The 23,932-nt window shown below is 33.8% G+C and overlaps 1 protein-coding gene across 4 annotated transcripts in view; it reads right to left on the reverse strand.

Moving 5' to 3' along the window:
- LOC111142247 (SCY1 like pseudokinase 2) overlaps nucleotides 1–23,932 on the reverse strand; it is a 61,008-nt gene that overhangs the window by 5,479 nt on the left and 31,597 nt on the right. For 3 of the 4 annotated variants that reach the window (XM_022495293.1, XM_022495292.1, XM_022495291.1), the window contains exons 4-14: nucleotides 23,496–23,640; nucleotides 20,942–21,091; nucleotides 18,946–19,167; nucleotides 18,382–18,498; nucleotides 17,668–17,793; nucleotides 16,581–16,757; nucleotides 14,274–14,396; nucleotides 10,448–10,561; nucleotides 7,270–7,402; nucleotides 5,289–5,407; nucleotides 1,184–1,284 (exon numbers count right to left, since the gene is read on the reverse strand). In XM_022495293.1, the coding sequence (XP_022351001.1) occupies nucleotides 1,184–1,284; nucleotides 5,289–5,407; nucleotides 7,270–7,402; nucleotides 10,448–10,561; nucleotides 14,274–14,396; nucleotides 16,581–16,757; nucleotides 17,668–17,793; nucleotides 18,382–18,498; nucleotides 18,946–19,167; nucleotides 20,942–21,091; nucleotides 23,496–23,640 (1,527 nt within the window). Of the gene's footprint in view, nucleotides 1–1,183; nucleotides 1,285–5,288; nucleotides 5,408–7,269; nucleotides 7,403–10,447; nucleotides 10,562–14,273; nucleotides 14,397–14,508; nucleotides 14,521–16,580; nucleotides 16,758–17,667; nucleotides 17,794–18,381; nucleotides 18,499–18,945; nucleotides 19,168–20,941; nucleotides 21,092–23,495; nucleotides 23,641–23,932 lie in introns of all 4 variants that reach the window. The other variant, XM_022495290.1, reaches the window with a different exon arrangement.

Genomic DNA, 23,932 nt, shown 5'->3' on the forward strand with positions numbered 1-23,932 from the left:
CATGTCATTCTACACCTGGTATATTTATTTCCATTAGCCTTTATCTTACACTGGGGCAGAAGCTAAAAAATTTCTATCTGGGAATCTTGCTCATAATTGGTATCAACTTTACTGATGTTCTGGTATCTTTTTTTTTTTTTTTTTTAAGAGGGAGAGGGAGAAAGGGAGTAAGAGAGAGAAAGAGAGGAGAGGCAGAGGGAGAAGGAGAATCTTAAGCAGGCTCCACACCCAGCACAGGCCAGATTTGAGGCTCAATCTCACAACCTTGAGATCATGACCTGAGCCTAAATCAAGAGTCAGATGCTTAACTAAGCCACCCGTATGCCCCTGATGTCTCTTTTCACTGATATCTATTGGTTCAGGATTAAACAGACATCCTAAAATCATGTGTTTTTCTTTGGCAAACAAATACAGTGGAGAATTCATTTTAGTAAACTGGAGTTTAATAAACTCCAGTAATTTTCCCTTTCCCTTCTTCCTTTGAACGCTAGTATTTTGCAAATAACTTAATATTCTCCCTAAAAAAAAAAAAAAAGTAGATGATGTGGTATTAAATATGAAATGAATGCTCTATAAATGTTTCTGGAATCAGGAAAAACAAAAAGGGAGAAATCAAAACACCAGGGTTTCACAGATTCGAAAAATATTTGTAAGTGGTGCTCTTAGTGATCACCCTGAATTTACACCTTTAGTAGCTAATGCTAACATAACAAGAGACTTTCTCAGAAATAGAATTTTCCTTATGTATACAAAATGCTAAGACTGTATCATATTACACTTTTGTACTCAGAAATGACATTTGATTCTCCACAAGATTCTATTTTACACAGTTCAAGTTAACATATAGGAAAATTTTTAAATGCTTTACATGTAAACAAATTGAAATCTATCAGTTTTTCACTACGCAGAACAAACTGATGGTCACCAGAGGGAAGATGGGTGGAGGGCTAGGTGAAAATAGGTCAAGGGGATCAATGATGAACACTGAGTAATGATGTATAAAATTGTTAAATCTCTATGTTGTACACCTGAAATTATATGTTAATGATACTAGAATTAAAATAATAAACTTAAACTAAAAAAAAAAAAATCCATTTTTCTAGTCCTTATTCCAGAAAATCAGTCATGAAGTAACTTTAATCTCACTCCGGGGCCATGTACAATCCATATGAAACCTACTTACTTCTGCTGTTCTTGCATTATATGAAGTTGTTCCAGTTTAGTCTTATGTTCAGACTCCAATCTGTTAAGCATCTCTTTTATGACGGAAATGAAAGAATTGAACTGGTACAATAAGAAATTGATACAGTTATAATGTTTCAAGTTAGCAGCAAATGTAATCTAATAAGATAATTCAACAAGTTAACCATAATACTCTCTATTTTTACCAGAATATGACCCACTCATAGCAGCGATGTCACAAGAATAGTATATTTAAACTCAGCATATCACAGCAAACTTTTATAGTATTTCTGTATGATGGTGATAAAGCTGATGAGGATTTTAAGTTCCAGAAATTATGTCTCAATTAGTTTTATAGCCTGAGTTCTCTAAGAGGTATTATTCAGCAGTCTTACAAATTTACCCCCGGCAGTTATTACACATTGATTTTCCTAGAATAGTCCAAAATTGACCATCTGAATTTGTACATTATCTGGAAACAACCCATTTAATTATGCATAACAAAGTCAGTTTATTCGGATTGTTATAAAAATGACATGTTTGGCTAAAATAAATCTGTTTCCTAAAGTTAGCAGAAATATTAAACGTATATGGTTTAACTTTCAAATAATTATAGTTCCTAAAGTGTATCTAATACTATGTCCTAATGTAGTTTAAGCTTTGGTTAAATGATGATTCTTAGGGTACCTTAGATCATCATAAACAATTTATTTAACAATACCATATATTACAGGAAGAATCTAGAAACTGCTTTCTTTCCCTCCTAAATCTTTTTGTACTGGGTGCTTATACAACTCTTCATAGTAGGTTTATTAGTATTTATATTCCTTGGGGCGCCTGGGTGGCTCAGTTGGTTAAGGGTCTGCCTTTGGCTCTGGTCATGATCCCAAGATCCTGGGATCCAGCCCCACTTCAGGCTCCCTGCTTGGTGGGGAACCTGCCTCTCCTTCTCCCTCTGCTGCTCCCCCTGCTTGTGTTCTCTGTCAAATAAATAAGCAAAATCTTTAAAAAAAAAAAAATTCTATTCCTTAAATGAGGAAACTATGGTTCTGGGAGAGAGAAAGCAACTTAGTAAGAGATACTAAATAACATATAGAATTCACTTAAGTCTGTCTCCAGAGCTTGTGCTCATTTGTACTCAACACTGCTTCTCACCATGATGCTCAATCATCCCTTGTCTTACCATGAGAGTAACAAAACGCATTATTTCCTTAGCAGTTTACCTGGATGGACACTCTGATTAGTTTTTTTTTTCTTTAACTTTGTAATGAAGTATAACAAACTAATGGAAAAGTATACATAGATAAGCACACATGTTAAAAAAAAAATGAGTTTTGGTCAGATGTAGAAAAAGAACACTGGCAGCACCCCATAAGCTTCCTTGTGACCCCTTCTAGTTACTTCCCACCCTCTTATCCTACAAGTAAACACTAGTCTGACTTCTGGCAGTGTGGTTTTGACTATTTTTATACTTTATATAAATGGAATCATTTGGTAGATCTTCTTTGTCTGGTTTCACTTGCTCAACATTATGTTTGGGAGATTCATCCATATGAATGTAGTTGGTTACATATAGTTGAATGTAGTTGGTTCAGAAGAATTAACACAGTGGGCCTGGACTGCTATCTTTGAAAAGGCCTGCTTGCGAGGTTGACTGTTGGCTGGTGTCCAGGAACTCAGATTTTAGGAGAGTTCCCACCATTAACTGTTGAAAGTGGCTCACTAAATTGTACAAAGACTGTTTTATGCTAAACATCTGCTTTCCTTCTGGAAGTCTGGAATTTGGGTCCATGTCAGGCAGATAGAGCTACAACACTTCACATATACAATGACAACGCATTACCAGGGAGAGTAAATATATTGAGATGACTCTGGAAACCTGCAGCTGGTTTCCTCCAGAGTGCTCCAGACTTCTTCCTTTGCTGATTTTGCTTTATACCCTTTCACCATAAAAAATCATAGCCATGAATACAACTGTATGCTGAGGCCTGTGACTCCTTCTACTGAATCACTGAATCTGGAGGTGATCTTTGGAACCCTGACCAAGACAAGCTGTATTATGTTTTGATTGCTACTTAGTATTTCCTGTTTTATAGTCAAATGCAAAAAAAATGTACTTTCTTAAATCAAGTTACCTTTTTCCATAATTTAAAATATCCTTAGATTATAATCAGAACTGACAGAAGAGGGCAGTCTTAAATTAGGAACCCTCTCCATGAAGTGAATAGCAGACCACACCCATGTTAACTATTGGAAAATACCAGAAAATATGAATCAAAATATTTCTGTTGATGAAAATAGACCCCTAAAAAAATCAACCATAAAGCTGAAGAAAACTAACACCACATTCCAAATGAAATTATATATTATGAAATAAGCATTTGGGAATATTTAAAAACATTCTAAATGACCAAAAGTTGGACTTAGGCATATTATCATCGTATTTTTCTCCAATATTCAGTTTCCCTTTTTGCCAATTGTAACCTCAATCCTGCCATCCAAGATATGAAGAAATTTATCAAGCCAATTATCAAGCCAAAAATTGAAATTTAGGGACACAAACTTTCAGAGGTTTACCCTACTACTTCATATGAAATTTGGGTCTGATTAATTTTATAAATTTCTCTAACTCCAAAACCCCATTCACTCAGCACTCTCCCCTAAGGCCAAAAGCTTTCCTGCTTAACTCCCAGCTTTCTGCTTCCTTAATTCCTCTAATTTATTTTCAGTACTTAATTCCCAATCTTGCCCGCCTATCCATTTCTGACACTCTCTGGTAAATAGTAACCAATTCTCAGTCTTTTTTCCATTTTTTACTCCATTAAATACCAGTTCTACAGTGAACAAATGACTTGTCATTAACTCAAATTTTCTCTCAGTTCAATAAATATTTTTGATTTTTAGCACTGCACTAAGTGCTGGGGCTATAACAAAGTATAAGATATAACAACCAGCCTTCTGGGAAAGGCAGACACGTAAGTACATACCTGTGATAACTACAGTGACAGAGCTATACAGAGAGATAACTGTATAATAATCTTTGACCACATTACCTCTTTGAGCAAATGTTACCACATCTTAAAATCTCAAATACCTAAACCAGTACACCGGAAACTAACACTGTATGTTAACTATACCGGAATTAAAATAAAAAACACATCAACAACAACAAAAAAAACAAATACCTAAATCAAAGAGCAATTTGAAGTCTACGTATACTAATCTCAATTTATCTCTCTCCCATTATTTCCCTACTGTATTATAGGTATCTCTCAGTCAAACTGGATTATTCATTTCCTATGGCAGATAGACTCTAAACTCGTTCCCAATTATCTCCTCATTCTGCTGCTCAGGGCTTTGTGTAACTCCCTGTCTTTGAGAGTAAGCAGGAGCTGTGACTTGCTGGTAACCAACAGAATTCAGCAAAAGGAATGGATGTCATTTCCTTGATCACACTATAGGATGTTGTAACTTCCATCTTTTTAGCAGATTCTCTTTCCCACTTTGATGAAACAAGTTGCCATGCTGGAAGGCCCATGAAGCAAAGAACTGACAGTGCATCTAGCTAACAGCTAGAGACTGAGGCCCTCAGCCCGACAACTTAAAAGGAACTGAATCCTGAGAAAAACTATGTAAGCAGGTTAGAAGCAGAGCCTTCTTTCCCCCAATTGAGCCTTCAGATAAGACCTCAGGCTTTGACTGTAGCATTGTGAAAACTCTTGAGCAGAGAATTCATGCCCTGGCTTGGCTGACCCACAGAAATAATGAAATAACCATCTAGTGTATGATGATTTGTTAACATAGCAATAAATAACAGATATACACCCCAGACACATTACATTGATTTTTTTCTTTGATCATGTCAACTTCCCAGCCCCAAATCTGAAGTAGTCCAAAATCCTACATATCTTTCTAAGTTCTAGTTATTTACTATCTCCCAATGAGAGACCTACATACTGCTTACTTTGAATCCACAAACTTTCTTTATTGAATTCTTGGCATATTTTTTCTTGTTTTAGCCACACTTAAATGTAACATATTTCTATATTTAATGCCAAGAAAACAGTAAGCTGGATAAACTGAATAAAGCACAAAACTATTCTTACCTGATTAAGATTAAGATTATTTTCAATACTCAGGGGAATCAGATGAGGCAATACTTTTCCAGCCAACTGCTCTTTGGTGATTCCCAGCTTCTTATGAGTAAAAGTACATTTGTAAATACCTGATAGAAAAGAATGAGACAAATTTCACAGTTCAATACCACAAGTTAAGAGACATTAGGAAAATACTGTATCTACATGAAATATCTTGATAATTAATATAATTACACATTTCTCCTTGTCAGTGCCTAGAAGGATGTTCTTACATTGGATCAGAATGATTTCAGCTTTATCACCAGTTTAGATTTAAACACCATGACATATTTATCCTGAATTCTTTTGGCTTAAGAGCACAGTTAATTAAAAGCCTATCACACCAGGAGCAAGGTTACAGAATGACCCTCTACCCTGAAATTACCTGAATATATAGTTCAGACTTCTCACTCAAGCTTGTGACATCTATTTCACAAGTGTGTGAGGATAGGTCTTATACCTTTCTTCACTTCTTCTACTAAACAGACTTAACATGCTTGAAACTTTAATAATTTAATTCAACTCCACACAACCCTTCCCTACAGTCTCACCTATTTACTCAAAAACTTCAAGACCCTGCTTATTACACTTATTCTACAAAGCCTTAATTTGGTAAACTGAGCACATTTGTTTCTCATTCTCTGAATGCTTTTGTTGTGTTTTGTATATAATCTATACCCTCAGAACACACCATATCCTAAAATTTTGCTGTTAATGTACACTTCGCTTATAAACTCAAAGAGTAACTTTACTGAACACCTACTAAATGTTTATTCATTAGGCACTTATTTGTTATGCTCATTACTTCTGTCTTCCCATTTTATCACTGAATTCTCATAAGACTCCCATAATGATGCATTTTATCCTCATTTGGTAGATGAAGCAACTTTTCAAAGTCACTGCAGGAACTGACACAACCAGGACTGGAGCTAGAGATCTTTCCACTGTGCCAAAGTCCTTCTCAAGAAAACAAATTTCTTTGAGCGGAGAAGTTTCATACCATATCCCATGCCTACACAGGTCCACAATAAATTATTTGCTGACCATTCCTACAAATATTTACTGAGGACTTTCTGTAGACCAGGCACAACAGTAGGTGTTAAAAATACACAGCTGAATAATTTGGTTTTTCTTCAAAATTAACAAACTTTAAATTTAGTAAAATGTAAACTCGTTCATGTTTTTGTGATTCTATAATTATGTCTGTTTCCATGAGTATAGTAGCACCTCAGAATTTCCAGACTATAACTAATAGTAAACAATTTCTATTGTCAAAGCTATAACTATAGTGAACAATTTCAGAGTTTCTTGACAGAGTAATCTGTAATTATGCTGATGGAATAGAATGTGCTGTAAGGCTGATATGCTTCATAAACCCATCACTTAATAGTGAAACACACTGGCTAAGATTTGAACATATATAAATCAAAAACCAGCTCTACCATTTACCAGTTGTGTTATCTTGGATAACTTATTTAAACGCTGGGCCTCAACTTCCTTACCATAAAACAGAAATAACAGTACCTATCTCATTGGAATTTGGAGAGGACAAAATGAGATAATGAAGAAAAAATATTCAGCATAGCGCCTAATACAAACTGGGTACCAAGTAACCATCAAGTATTACTATTAAGACTGGTATCAGCATTTAAGCAGCTTTGTTTGCCTTTCTTATTTGGTATCATTTCACAGAGAAAACTACATATGATCATGGTATTTGTGAAGCTAGGATTTCCAAATGTCTAATTCTTTTGTAAATGTCAAGGAAGACCACAGTTTTTGCTAAAATTAACAAAAAGAAAAGTTCTATCATGATATTTATCTCACCATTCCTCAATTACTGAATGCAATATACCTGAAAAAGGATACAAAGGTTTTGTAATTTGGAAGATTCATTTGCATGACTATAAAACAATAAAGTAGCATCAAATGACATTAAGTTTTCAGCTACCTAAAATTCCCATGAGGACTGCGGGTTCCTTGGATGGAATTTGTTGTAAGAAGGGCAGGATATCATCAAGTACAAACCACTTATCCAAGTATTCCAAAATCTTTCCTAAGCACACTAATGAATTTACACGAACCTATTAAAAGAGGTAAATTGCATTAGTCATTTAAAGTCTTAGCAATCTAGAACAAAACGTTTAACTCTAAATTTAATCTTCATATAGATATATTAAAATCTCAGGAATAAAAGTAGGTTTAAAAGCTCTCCTCCTTTAAAAATATAGGAAATCCACATATTTACTAACTCCCCTGGACTTGTTTCAGTAAGAATTTATGATTGCTTTACCAGGACACTAGTTAGCTAAAGGCAAGAAATGACTTCAATTTTTGTATCCTTCTAAATAAAGTGATTAGGATTTGAGAAGCTTTACTATATATGTGTTTACTAACAATAATTTTTTGGGGACATCTGAATTATGAAAAGGACTACATTCTCCTAGCTTCCAGTACTTTCCTCTAACTCAAGGTTAATTCATTCTTAAATTAAATATTTCAACATCATGTAAAAACTATTTATATTTTACCCTACATAAAGTTTTCTATTTCTAAATATATCTTTAACACCAATAACTAGAACCTGATACTTAGTACATTTATCAAAATTCTATCTATATTTGCTTGACAACTTTGATAAGCATGTCATACCCTATTTTTTTAGCTTGAATATGTTAAGATAGAATACCTTCAGAAAAAAGGCAAAGCAAAAAAATACAGCATACTGTTACATACAAAAAAACTGATGGTTGCCAAACGGGAGGTGAGTAGGGGGCTGGGTGAAATAAAGGGGATTAAGAGTATACTTATCATGATAAGCACTGAGGAAGGTATAGAATTGTTCAATTATTATATTATACACCTGATACTAATATAACATGGTATGTTAATTATATTTCAATTTTTATAAAAAGGATATTTTGAGTCAGGATCCTATCAATAGAACTGCAGAAAAATTTTAAAAATTTTTAAAAAACACACTGAGAAAAAGCAGAAAATAATTTAGTTGGTTAAAAAAAAAGCACCATATTTCTATAAGAAAGATAGAAAATTTTTTCTGAAAAATAAGGTATAATTTTTTTTCTGAAATTCAGACATAAAGGATAGTACAAATTAAAAAAAGATACCCAATTAATTTGCTTTTAGAATCGGTATTATAAAAGGAATTGCTACATTTTTTATATGTGTGTATATGTGTGTCAAGAGAAGCTAGAAATACTAGTTTAATTTTATTTTTATTTTTAATATAAAATATTAGTCATGTAAGTCATGAAGAAATAGAACTCTTGGAGCATCTTACCTACCTCTGTGTATAATTTATTTCTCTTTATTTTCAGTAAACAGTATTAAATACAATTCTAACTCAAAACTCATGTTTCACTAATTTCCCAGTTAGAATTCTTTAATCTTAGAGGTCTATGTATATGAATGAAATTCAGAATCAAATCTGCTCCTCTGAAGACACGAGCACTGTACGTGTATAAAATGCAAATCCATTCCAGAGTTACTGTTCTAAATACATTGATTATAACTCTTTATAATCATGTCTTTAATGGCTCAGTTGGCATCTTAAAAAGAGATATAAACATTCCCAGGCATTAATACAGACCATTTAAGTATCAATGCTTCCCACCTTACCCTGCATACTTAGAACTAAACTAGAACATGTACTTTTACAAAATGTATGCTAAAATAAATCTACGCTGCCATAAAATACAGTGTGCCTTATATAATTTTTATTTTCTTTTTTTTCTAAAGATTTTATTTTTTATTTTACTTTGAGTAATCTCTACATCCAATGTGGGGCTTGAACTTACAAGTCCCAAGATCAAGAGTCACATGCTCTACAACCAAGCCAACCAGGAGCCGGCAGATTTTTAAAGGACATTTTGAAAATGAAATTTTTAGCTGAATATTACTACCATCGATTTTAAAAATTCAATCATAAAATTTAGAAAATTTCAGAGAAAAGAAGTGGATTTCAAATCTTTTTAATATTTATGAAGAAAAAGACTCAGAGGGGTAAGTTAACTTGCCCAATGGCACAGGACAGTTAGTAGTAGAGTCAGAATAAAAACTCGGGCTTTTTTACTTCATTTCATACTGTTCATCTTGGTAAACAATAATTTTTTTTCTATTTTGATGTTGCTTTCCATCTCAGTGCTTTTATACCAAATAAATAAATAAAACCCATGACCTAATATAGATTGGATCACTATAAGGTAAAATCATGTCATTTAAATCAGCTTAAGCTACAAATGCTTGTATTTATTTAAATTTACATTTTACCTAATAAAGATGGAAGAGGTCTCCAAAGCACTATATTTACAAATTTAATAACATGACCATTATCAAACATTAATATAAAGAACTGATCAGATGAACGAAGGACATCTCTCCATCTTTTCTAAAGCTGCTATTTGAAGAGAATATTCAATGTTACTTCCATAAAGAATTATCTGTGGGATCAATTCTTATGATCTACTGTTAGAGAAAAGGTTGGGAATAAATATTTCTCCCAATACGAGATAATGAGAACTGTTACTTACTGCTATTTACTACATCCTTGACTACCAACTATGTTACAATTCTGTATTCAAAGGAATCAGCTGCCTTTGGCCTAGATTCTTGAGTACAACTATTCCTCCCCACCCCAACCTTGTGTTCGTATTAATGTATTTTACTGTACCCTAATTTTTTTTTGAAAGTAGGCAAGTAAGTGGTAGGTACAAAAATACAGATAACTAAAAGTAAAGGCAGTTTATGAAAGGAAGCTGTTCAAAAAGTGTTTAGGCTTTTACAACAAGTTAAACTCATGATTATTTTAAAACTACCAACAAAATAAATTGTGAATTAAAGCATAAAAGTCTTAAGAAAGAAAAATTACTCAAATTTTCTCTTGAAGCACTAAAATTAAGGGACAGGAATAAGGCCAGGGATGTAATACTACAAAATTATGTATGAGGGAAAACTACAGCTATTGATCACTTTTATAGCACTGTATGCAGGCCACCTATAGCCAAGATGAAATATATAAACAAACTATAAAAGGGTTATTTAACAATAAGAAAATAATTTAAAACAATGAGAATTTAAAGAAAAGCAAAAATTAATATGTAATTACTTACAGCAAGGGAAGACGTTTGTAGACATGCATTTTTAATTCTTGGTATCAAAGCATTTTTCATGGATGGATAGTCTATAAGATTTGCAAAGGTTGGAATGATGTTTAAACAGAGTTCCTATTAAGAAAATACATGGATTCAATCTTAGGGAAAGATTCTCTTCACTTTTCTCCCACATATTAAAAAATATTTTACATTTGCATGGTTAATTTGTCACACAGTTTGAAATAAACTTTTATGTATATTGTATCATTTGCTCCTTTCAACAACTATTTGAAAGCAGAATATTTATCACTAGTTTTCAATTTCACAGATGAAAAAACAGACTGAAAAGACTTTCCTCAAAATCATACAAGGTCATATGACCTAGCATATGGTAACAACATTCCTTGGTCTCATACCTAAATTTCTTTCCCTCACAACACAATTCATCATTTATTATTTAAGAATAGGAACACCTAAGTTTTGCTTTCTTTCACAATGAGGGAAAATCAAGTACAAAGTGACATCAAACTATTCATCTTAAGGGATTTCTTAGCTGTTACATAAATCCTTATGACAGAATATAATATGAACATTTTATTTAATATATTTTAAAAGATTGTTTAATAATACCAGGGAGAAAATGCAGTAAGATACTATCACATAATCCCAACTTTTAAAATGTGTAGGTACACGTATCTGTCTATAAGCTCAGGGAAAAAGACATAAGGACAGATCTGGAAATGTTAAGTCTGGGCATCTCTAAGAGAGGATTTTAATTTTCTTCATATTTTTAAGTACTTCCAAATTCTGAAACTTCAGCAAGTATAACTCATAGAAACAGGAAAAAGTTATTTAAAACATTGTTAACTAATGCTGGCCATAATGTAAATGATTTTAACTGGGAACTCTGAATGAGGCTAACAGAGGAAAAAGGGCAATGACTAAGGAAAAGGGAACTAAATGAGTTAAAGAAAAGAAAAAGAAATGGCTTGAGAACTAACTGGCTGAAGAACATACATCTCAGATACCTTAAAAGGGCAGAATGATCCTTGTAGCAAAGCACAGAAGGGATTACTGAAGAAAATGGAGGCATAAATGTGTATCAGGGAAGAAGTTAAACAAATCTGGTATACTTAAAGACATTCATTTGTAGCTAGCAAATAGAAATGAATTAACCACTAAGAATCTGTTATCAAAATAATGGCCACATATTTTATTTGCTTTATTCCCAGATTTCTAAAAGGCATATATGATTTTTATGTTTTATCTACTCAGAACTACAATAAATAAGTGGGTGATGTACCTCGAGGATAAGAAGTACAAGCTACATTCAAGGGGCCATTTTCTACAGATGGGAGAGAACAGGCAAGGGTGAATAGCTTGTGGGATACTGTACTCCCGTTACCAGAGGGTGCCTCCATAGGGAAGGTCAGCTTTTAATTCAAGAGAGTGAGAATGCATACACATTGTACTGTGTAACCGAGCAGTAGGTTACAAAGAGGCAAATCTTAAATTATGTATAAACCATATAGGTAAAGGAGGGGAGGAAGAGGTTTTCCTGAAGAGGAAATACAGTGAAGAACCTAAGAACAGGAGACTGAAACCACCCAAAACTCAAGGAAATCATTAACTCATTCTCAGGAACTTCTGCCTCTTAGTTATACTTTATAACTGGTGGTGGAGGGGGAAGAATAAACATAGCTTCTATGTTTAATTTTAAAGCTAAAAAATTTTTAAGTTGGTTTACATACATATTTCTGTTCATGCCTCTAAGCATCCTAACTTTTGTAAACCATCTTCTACTTTTCCAGGTATTTTTCTAAACTCTTTAGCCTCTTAACTATTTCTAATCAAACTTCACTTTAAAATATCACTCCAAAAATGAATTTTGGAAGTTACTTTCCAGTCTTCTACTTGCATGAAACTTCAAAAGATTGTTGTTTCTTGCTCTTGCTCTAATACTCTCCCAAAGCTTAAATAGTCTTTTAACTTTATCAGACTCTGCCAAGCAATGCTCATACTAATTAATTGGACAGGTGACTAAAGACTTATATTGAATGATACAAGAAATGCTGGTTTGTAAAATTCAGCAAAGTTGCACAGGTCAATCTGTATTAAATATTAACTACTTCAATAAATATTCACTGACTGATAATTACTGGCTAAACGAAGTCCCTTAGGAAGAAAAATGGGCTTTCATGTCACTCAACTTTTTTTCTCCTTCCTAATCTCAGTGACTATAAAACCAGGTTGGCTACACAGGGCCTGTGGGAATGTTTTAAGAAGCTATAATTCACAACTCCTTTGGAAAGGGCTAAAAAGTAGAAGTAAGTACACCCTCCCCAACTGTCCCCTGTCATTTGGACAAAGGCAGCATATCCTCACCTTTAAGAAGGTATGACCTTATAAGGACAAAATTTAACATCAACTTCACAACTTTGAATAAACAAATGAACTTAGACAAAGACTGAAATGAGCCAAAAAAGTAACCCTCATACATGTGGGATTAGGTTCACACCACTTATTTTTAAGTAATCTCTACACCCAACGAGGCTCAAACTCAACCCTGTTATCAAAAGTCACATGCTTGGGGTGCCTGGGTGGCTCAGTGGGTTAAAGCCTCTGCCTTCGGCTCAGGTCATGATCTCAGGGTCCTGGGATCGAGCCCCGCATCGGGCTCTCTGCTCCACAGGGAGCCTGCTTCCTCCTCTCTCTGCCTGCCTGACTACTTGTGATCTCTCTGTCAAATAAATAAATAAAATCTTTAAAAAAAAAAAAAAAAAGTCACATGCTCTACTGACTGAGCCAGCCAGGCACCCCCAATATTAGGTTCACATTAGGAAAAAGGTTTTGGTCAGTAACTTTTAAATATTAAAATTTTAGGGATGCCTGGGTGGATCAGTTGGTTAAGCTTCTGCCATGGGCTCAGGTCATGATCCCAGGATCCTGGGATTGAGTCGCACACTGGGCTCCTTGTGGGGAGCCTGCTTCTCCCTCTGCCTGCCTCTCCCTCTGTCTGCCACTCCCCCAGCTTGTGCTCTCTCTCTCCCTCTGACATAAAAATAAATAAAATCTTTTAAAAAAATTAAAATTCTGTTTCTCTTTACTAGGATTTCTATACTAGTAAATAAACTTTAAATATAAAACCATTAAGCAGTGCAATGATCTTAATATAGGTACTTATTTCTTCCAAAGTAAAAAAAATCAAAAAACTAAATTACATTTTTAACAGTGATCCAAATATTTTTTCCAAACAGTCTGTAGAACCAAACTTTTAATAGCAAAGCTAAAGAACTAAAAGTTTGGCAAAGTACATGATATTTTAACATCACCTTTGTGACAAACAAGCATGACTACAAATGTGTTAGGAATGGTCACATTAAATTACTGTCTGGTTTTCTATCTACTTGCTCCACAAATTAACTTCAATGTAGAAGGAACACTTAGAAGACTGAGTTATCAACCATGAAAGAAAATTATGAGTATGGGAGTACCTACTTAACATTTTCTTAAGAAAAAGGCACATGTATCTTTGACATTTTCATTCCTATGTTAGTTACTCATTCAGGAAGAAGATATAAATCAAATTTTCCAGAATAGAACATCTTTCATTTTATTTCATTAATACAGGCATTTGTCAATTGATTCTTTAAACTAGTTGGGAGCAGATACACTTTAGTAACAGTACACAATCCAATTCAATGGATTAATATATATCACTACTGAGTTTTATAGAAAAGATTTTACAACTCAACCCCAAAATGTACTTCTTTCTTTTGCTTTAAAAACAAAACAAAAAATAAATCAAAATCATTATTAAAGAAAAAAAAATCAAATATTATACCTGGATCTGAATGGAAGGAGCCTCTAGTGCTCTGTAAACCATTGGTAGGACACTGTTCTTTATCTCATCAGGAGGAGTTTTGGTTAGTAGCAAATCCATTTTTTGTAAGAAAATTAACAAAATCTATGTAAGAAAAGAGGAACAATGTATTAAAGTCTAGAATCTTTAAAAGATTTCACTTATGACAAAATTTAAAATATCTTCAAAAAAGTAAGTTCTACATTTTGACACTCACCATGTTGCTAGCCTGAAGGCATGGAAGACAAAAACATACAAATCAAGTTTCTTACATTTCCAGAAGCACACTATTTAATATCTGCTCTCAGTTTAAATATTCAAATGAAGACTAATTTCCTAACTCTCACACATCTTCAGTAATACATCACTCACCCATAACTACCACTATCTGGAATCTACTGAACTGGAAAAAAAAATAATAAAAATAAGCCTGAAAACAGCAAAGTCAAATATCCCAAAGCAGCAAATTCACTTGGCTTCTAAGTTTAAGAGTAGAAGAAAAGGTACAGAAATGAAAGGGACTCCACTCCCCTATGATCCTTTGTTGTGTTTCTTAAATTCCACATATGAGTGAAACCATATGACAACTTCATTTAAATGACTTATTTTGCTCAGCACAATACCCTCCAGTTCCATCCATGTCACTGCAAATGGTAAAATTTCATCTTTTTGAGGCCAAGTAGTTTTCCACTACACACACACACACACACACACACACACACAACCATTCATCTGTTGATGGACATCTGGGCTCTTCCATAGGTTGGCTATTGTGGACATTGCTGCTATAAACACTGGAGTGCAGGTGCTCCTTCGGATCATGTTTGTATCCTTCAGGTAAATACCTACTAGTGCAACTGTTGGGTCGTAGGGTAGCTCTATTTTTAACTTTTTGAGTAATCTCCATACTGTTTTCCAGAGTGGCTGTACTAGCCTGCATTCCCACCAACAGTGTAGGAGGGTTCTCAGAGAGGGAGACAAACTCTAAGAGACTATTAACTCTCAGAAACAAACAGGGTTACTGGAGGGGAGGTGGGTAGGGGAATGGGGTAACTGGGTGATGTGCATTGAAGAGGGAATTTGATGGAAGGAGCACTAGGTGTTATGTGCAACTGATGAATAACTGAACTCTACATCTGAAACTAATGATATACTACATGTTAATTAATAGAACTTAAATAAGATTTTTTTAAAAAGAATTCAAAGGGACTGTCATGAAAAATTCTAGAAAGAACATTTTCAATTGTCCCAGATCTTTTTCTCACCTAGCTACAACACATACCTACAATTATAAGGAACAAACTGCCCCTTCTATTCATGCAGAATACTGAGTGAACATGTGACTCCATCACTTTGCCTCCTAACACCTTGACCATGTTTGGGAAACTCTGTTTCAAAGCCTATAGTTCCCTCACCTGCCCTTTCCTAGCCACAGGAACTCTTGCCTTATCACCACAGACTTCCTTTTGTTCCTCTCCTTTCAAAGAAAGAACCACGAATAGCCTGTCATAAAACCATTATAACAAGTAGTTGATGGTTTACTAATACGCTACTGCCATGTAGTGTCAGAAACATGTAATAATATTTACTATGTACCTAGAAATTTCATTTAATCTTAACAACCCTTCTTGTTTTAGAAATGAGCTAACAGGCTTTAAGAGAGTAATGACTTGTCCAAATCATGCTCCTAGTAAAGATGAAGATCAGATTCAAACCCAGTCTTAAACCTAAGACTACCTTGATTCTGACAAATAAATATTACACTAGAGTCTATATCAGAAACTAATTACATTTTCACTTACAATACACACACATATTATTTCTCTGGTGCTGTAATCACTTCCCCTCTTCTGGTGAAACTATTTATTACCAGGAAAATAAAAGAGAAACAACTGGCATAAACTATCTACAAATTAAAGGCCCTAAATAACAAAACAAACAAAAAGCAAATAGACGAAAGTGCAGGAGAAAAAGAAATAGTCTTCCCAAATCTGTAACTTTTAATAAGAATGGTATACCACATGCCAAATCTCATTACAATTTATTTTCGGAGATGGTAAATTATGGAGAGCCATACACACTTACTTGCAAAGTTTAATTATAATTTTAGGAATGGTTCACTTCAAATATATGCAAAATAGTTTCTGACTAATGGAAAAGAAGTCTCCAGTACTTACCTCAATTTTTAAAAAGCCACATATCCATTCCTTTCATTTTCAATGATAGTCATCATTGACTAACATCATTAAATAACAGCAGATAAATAGAAAAGAGTATCTATACACATACCTGGATTGGCTCCTGCTGTTTAAAGACAGGGCCAAGTTCAGGTAGAATTAATTTGACATATTCTTCTTTGGTGCATTCTTCAGCAATCAGTAGAACATTGGGCAAAACAAAAGGTACCATGTCAGGGTTTACAAATTCTGAAGTCAAACAAGGCAAAATTCTCTGCACAATGACACGCTGAAAGGCAAAAATGTTTTCACATAACTAAATTTAACTTCACATCTTTAGTATTAATATTGAAGTTACAGTCTTAAATCTCCAATCCCTTTGGGGAAGATGACCATATAATTTATGGTTGAAACTGGGACATTGTTGAGAGTAAATGTCGGGGTGCTCCGACTAACTATGTCAGCACAAAAGAAATAACTTGGGAATGTTACAGATAAAGGGGGACATATGGTCACCACTCCTTTAGGAAACCTTCTCTCATTAGGCTTCACTAGTATGTCTCTCCTCTTCATTACTTATGATTCATACCAAACAACTTAAACACTGTTCTGTTTTGTTAACTCTATCTACACATACTCTGAGTCTTGGAGAGCAAGAATATTTTGATTCTTTTTTTTTATCTACATAGCATCTAAGTAAAGGGCCAGACAAACAGTGCATAATCAATGAGTATCTGACAGATTAAACACTGGAGATATTTTTGTAACCAGGAATCACCAGTTTTCCAACCACGACTTCTAAGGCATTCACCAACATTTTTTATACTAGAATACGCTCATGATATGATAAGTAGAAAAGGTAACTTAAAGGCATAGGAGAGGCTAGTAACAATACAGATGTACTGCTTAATTGCTGGTGAGGCAATGATCTCCACAATGACAGCTTATGGACTTCTCCTCTGACATTTAATGTCCAGGTACTATCTTTGCATAGGTAGTACTCTTCTAATTTTCTTATCTATCTAATTTATTAAATTATTTTTGGGCCCTGAGAAAAAGGTCCACTAAACTTTCAGGTTCAGTCTGCAGCCTTCCATAGTCATTTATGCACCTAAAGCAAAAATTACATTTATTTCTCTGGAAGAGTTACTATAGTAAATAAAAATCCTGACTATAATAAAAAGTGATCAACAACAAACCTTGGGCAGTTTTGGTAGGACTTTTGGCAGTCCTTTGAAAAACTGTGATTTCTGAAGATTATCTCTTTGGAATAAGGTATCAAAATACTGCAGCGTTACTGCACCAACATCATCAAAGAAGGGAATCTAAAAACAGGAAATAAAATTATTTTGATAAATATTAAAGTACTTCTCATACCTGAAACTGCCATAATATAGTAAAACAAATATTCAAAAACATTTAGCAAAAATGCTAAAGATCACTTAATAATTCTAATTAGAAAAATAAAAATAAGGAAGTAATAACCAAATTGCTTCTCAAGTTCAAATTTTCAGTCACTACTTGTAAGTTAGCTGGGCAGTAACATTTTCTTTACCTAACTAGTAAATACTGAAAGATTAAGTAAAATATCTTGAAGGCATAAAGAGTACTATTCATCTATTAAAATCCATAGTTACATGAGCAAATTAGAGGCTCATAGATTCTTGTGTCCAAAATTTCTATACCTACATGACTATTAAGAATCTGATTATTTGAAATCTTAATTTTATATCAGAGCAGTTATATACATAAATTATTTAATTGCTTAAAATTAAAAGAAGTTGAATATTTAACATACTCAAGGATAACGATGCTATCTGGGGACTCTACCTGGCTAAATCTTGCTTTAGAAGCACTTAATTTACTTTAACTCATTGTCCCTCCACCTGAGGCAGGAATTCATGTGTACTCACCTTTGTCATTTGATCTGCATCTGGTCTTACAGTTGGAGTGACATTTAAGAGTAGTTTTACATGTTCACGGACTTCCTCAGGTATATTTGAAAGTGAACTAGATCCTAAACGACTCAACTATTTAAAAGAGTGATAATATTAAATATGAATATAAAATATGCAAGAACACAATACATTTATAGTCAATAGTCTATTTTAAAAAACTTTTTGAAATTTACTCAAAAATATGTTACAGTGAACAAACTGCTAATTCTGTGGCAAAACACTTATCCTCAATACCTGAAATTGTTTATATTACTGAAACAAATGCCCAGCATTTTAGATCATAATTCAGTAGTAAATAAAAGCCACAATTAAAGTTGTGGTAACAAACATTAATCCTTATTATTTACAAAATTACTTTTGTTAAGCTGATTTTATGTAAACTTAAAATATGAGACATCATCTTATTTTAGATTTCTGAACTCATTTTTTTAAATCAAAGAAACATTTAATACTTTCAATGCAAGCAATTATATATATATATATATATATATATATATATATATATATATGGCAAATTACCTGATCCAACTGCCTACTAAAACTCTTGTAAATATCTTGCTTGTTAACTTCAAATATGGGTTTCCCTTTATTAAATACAGCATACATGACAGTTCCTAGTGAGTACATATCACTGGCTGCTTCACAGCTCACAGAAAGTATGTATTCAGGAGCCAAATATTCAGGATTTGGAAGACACAATGATGGTAAATTTGGGTCCCATTCTTTACAAGGAAACTTAGGCTATAAGAAGACAGAAAAAAGATTATATAGATTAAATATTCCAAAGTAAACCAAAAACACTATCAAGCAGTAGCAACCTAGCTTTAAATTCATACTCAGTCATGGAAGTAAAAATATCATCACCACCTTCAATCTTAAAATTTTCAAATTCTCAGGGCGCCTGGGTGGCTCAGTGGGTTAAGCCGCTGCCTTCGGCTCAGGTCATGATCTCAGAGTCCTGGGATCGAGCCCCACATCGGGCTCTCTGCTCGGCAGGGAGCCTGCTTCCTCCTCTCTCTGCCTGCCTCTCTGCCTACTTGTGATCTCTCTGTCAAATAAATAAATAAAATCTTTAAAAAAAAAAATTTTCAAATTCTCAAATCTGGAAAGGGCACTAAACAAACTGAGAGATATGAATAAGAACTCTTGCAACCTGGGTGCCTGGGTGGCTCAGTAAATTGAGCGTCTGACTCTTGATTTCGGCTCAGGTTGTGATCTCAGGGTCCTGAGATCAAGCCCTGCAATGGGCTCTGTGCTGACTATGGAGCCTCTTGGGACTGATTCTCTTCTCTGCCTTTGCCCCTCTGCTCACTCACTCTCTCTCAAAATAAATAATTTTTTTTTTTTTTTTTATAAAAAGAACTCTTGAAACCTTTGGATTATTGGAGTTCTCTCCCAGAAGACAAATTATCACCATAAGATTCAGTATGAATATGAAAAGGTATAGCTTATGTTCTATGATACATAGGTTTCAAGTTTTATGGACCCAGATTATTATTTGAAACCTTGTTCTTTCACTAACTAGCTGTGTGATTTAGTTAACAGGTTCAAAAGGTTGTTGTAAAATTAAACAAATGTACGGAAAAAAATGGACCTAACACAGTATCTGACCCATTAAATACCAAACCAATACTAATTCTTTCTGCTTCCCTTAAAAGTTATTTACTTAAATTACAAATCTATTTTAAGGTCAAATCATGGTGCCTTTAACAACTTCATACATACATTAAAAACTAGAAATATTGCATTATTTTCCTAAGTATAAATAGCCAGAGATATCATAATCACTATGTAATAGGTGTTTTAGAACCAGAGAGAACAGGTTCAAATTCTACCTCTACCACTTAACCACCTGCCTATACTTAGGTACATTATTTTATTCTATGAGCCTAACTTACCCATCTATATTATTCCCATATCTCATGGATTGTGGTGAGGATTAAATAATACATTAAAAAATGCTTTGTTAGAAAAGTACTTCAGTAAATGTTAGTTCTTATTATCACTGCCACTGTTGTTATCATGCTCCCTAAAGAAGATTTTGTGGTCCAATGTTAGGAAAACACTGCTAGAGATTCACATTGTTTGTTAGTTTATTTGATATCAGGAGGAAAAAAGCCTACTCAACCCAATAGTTCTCAAATTTGTTTAACTCTAGCATCCTTTAATCAAGTAACACTACTGTGAAATTAACTAGCTTAAGAATACTCTTGGGTAAAATGAACATTAGAAATTTTCTGTAAGGCTGTACATTTAAACATACATTGTACCATGTAGCCTATTTCGACACATTTATCAGACTTGCAAATTCTCTAGTCCATTCTGGATGCATCACAAATTTCTACAGCCTTAAAAATATTAGAAGACTTGGGCCCCTGGGTGGCTCAATCAGTAGAGCATGCAACTCTTGATCTCAGTGTTGTAAGTCTGACCCCCACCTTGACTGTAGAGATTACTTAAAATCTTAAGAAAAAAAATAAATAAATAAAATAAAAAGACTTAAAACCTTCATTACCTCTTGCTCAGAAGGATTGGTTGATGATAAACAAAAATCAAAGCCCATTATTTTCCAGGCTCCACTTTTATTCAAAATTATATTTTCAGGTGTAATATTTCCATGGACCATTTTCACACTGCTATGTAAAAATGATAATCCTTCAGAAACCTGTAATTGGGGGGGAAAAAAGACTTTTACATTAAATAAAACTCCTTTCAATTACAATAATAAAATGTCTCTAAAATCATAATTGCTGCTTCTCACAATAAAAGATTTTTTTATATGTCAGGAAACAATTAAATTTCATCATAAATGCAAAAGAGTAGATATTCTCAGTTGCTACAAGGATCTAAGCTTTAGTGGGAAAAACCCAGTTATAAAACCAAAATATAATTCTTTATTAAAGTTCCTTTCCAAAGGCAGATAAGCAAAATTAAAGGTACTTTAAAACCATTTTTCTATCCAAATTTATTCAGTGTTTGAAATGTGAAGGCATCTTCAGTTCCTAAGTTACAGACAGTAAATATCAAGGGACTCCTTGTCACACTCTTGCCACTATTGTTCAACACAGTACTAGAAGGCCAGCATCAGCAATCAGACCAAAAAAAAAAAAAAAAAGAAAGAAAAGGTATTCAAATTGGGAAAGAAGTCAAATTCCCTCTCTTTGCAGATGACACGATACTTTATGTGGAAAACCCAAAAAAGACTCTGCCCCCAAATTACTAGAACTCAAAAAGCAATTCAGTAATGTGGCAGGATGCAAAATCAATGCATGGAAATCAGTTGCTTCCTTATACACTAACAATGAAAATGGAGAAAGGGAAATTAAAGAATCTATTCCATTTACAATAGCATCAAAAACCAAAAGATAACTTGGAATAAACCTAATCAAAGATGTAAAGGATCTATATTCTAGAATTTAGAGAACACTTATGAAAGAAACTGAAGATGACACAAAAAGATGGAAAAACATTCCATGCTCATGAATTAGAATATACATTGTTAAAATGTCTATGCTACCCAGAGCAATCTATATTTTCAACACCATGCTGATCAAAATACCAATGATATTTTTCAAAAACCTGGAACAAACAATACTAAAATTTGTATGGAACCAGAAAAGACCCCAAGTCGCCAAGGAAATATTGAAAAAGAAAAAGCTGGGGGCATCATGTTGCCTGATTTCAAGCTCTATTACAAAACCGTAATCACCAAGACAGCATAGTACTGGCACAAAACAGACACACAGATCAGTGGAACAGAATAGAGAACCCAGAAGTGGATCCTCAACTCTGTGGTCAACTAATCTTCGACAAAGCAGGAAAGAATATCCAATGGAGAAAAGACAATCTCTTCAACAAATGATGCTACGAAAATTGGACAGCCATATGCAGAAGAATGAAACTGAACCATTTCCTTACACCATACACAAAAATAGACTCTGAATGAACAGAAGACCTAAATGTGTGATAGGGATCCATCAAAATCCTAGAGGACAAAACCTTGCTGACCTTGGCCACAGCAATTTCCTGCTAGACACGTCTCCAAAGGCAACAGAAACAAAGGGAAAAATGAACTTTTGGGACTTCATCAAGATAAAAAGCTTCTGTAGAGCAAAGGAAACCATCAACAAAACAAAGAGGCAACCCACAGAATGAGAGAAGATATTTGCAAATGACACTACAGATAAAGGGCTGGTATCCAAGTTCTATAAAGACCTTCTCAAACTTAACAACCAAAAAAACAAATAATCAAGCCGAAGTTTATTGTATGTGAAATTTATTGTATGTTAATTAACAACTTAACAAAGCTGTTGAAAAACAATAGATAAAATTATCTGTCCCCAATGGAACTAAGAATCTCCTGTATAAATTTACTCTATAGAGTTGAAGATATTTTAGTAGGCAGGGAAAGGAAAATCAGAAACAGTGGACATAGGGTGCCTGGGTGGCTCAGTGGGTTAAAACCTCTGCCTTCAGCTCAGGTCATGATCTCAAGGTCCTGGGATCGAGGCCGCACTGGGCTCTCTGCTCGGTGCAGAGCCTGCTCCACCCCCGCCCCTCACACCTCTCCCTGCCCTCTCTCTGCCTGCCTCTCTGCCTACTTGTGATCTCTGTCTGTCAAATAAATTAAAAAAAAAAAAAAGAAAATCTTAAAGAAAAAAAAGAGAAAAAAAATTGCACATATATGAAAAGTCTAACAAGATCTCTTGATACCTATTAAATAATTTCCTTAAAGATGTAATTTTTATTTTTTATTAAATATGTTAGTATTTCAATTTAATATTTTATTTATGAAATGCATTCACTCAAAGAACTCAAAAGGGAACCAACCCATCAATCAGTAAGTACCCTTCTACAAAGGTTATCAATGTTATGTTTCATAAATTTAAAATATAATTTAAACCTAACAATAAACTGTAGAAAAACTGCAGAGCATAGAAATAATTTTTAAATTACTGAGAGGATCCAAAGGTTTACATAAAACAGTTGATATTGCTAGTAAGTTTTAAACAGCCAAAAACAATTTTGAAGGATAAAACTCTTTTCACATGGTAAATAAAAATACATACCTGTAGCAAACCATATTTAGTTTCTACATCATAAAGGTTATAATCCTTAATGTCTGGAGGTACAGGGGAAGGTAGATTTTCCCAGTTACCTAAAACATTGGCTAAACTGGCAAAAACTGGTTCTGTACAAAATGCTAAGCAATCCCTGTTTTAAAAAAGAAAAAGAGTTATTTACCATCATTTTCTTCCACATTATCAAAATCAAATATACATAAAATATTCATAGTCAACAAGAAGGTAGACTTAGATTTGTTTTCAGCATCAATGTAACATTTAAACCACCATTTTCAGAATGTACTTAAAGGAACCTACAGATTTCCCAGACTCCTCTGGAGCAAGAGGAGTCAGAAAGAGGCACAAAGCACAGCACTAGGTCCCCTGTAACTACTTCAATCAGAGCAGTTTTGCTTTACCCTTTTTTATAAATAATTTTAAAA

Source organism: Enhydra lutris, unplaced genomic scaffold (assembly GCF_002288905.1).
Source record: "Enhydra lutris kenyoni isolate GAN:26980312 unplaced genomic scaffold, ASM228890v2 scaffoldscaffold7, whole genome shotgun sequence".
Taxonomy (NCBI): domain Eukaryota; kingdom Metazoa; phylum Chordata; class Mammalia; order Carnivora; family Mustelidae; genus Enhydra; species Enhydra lutris.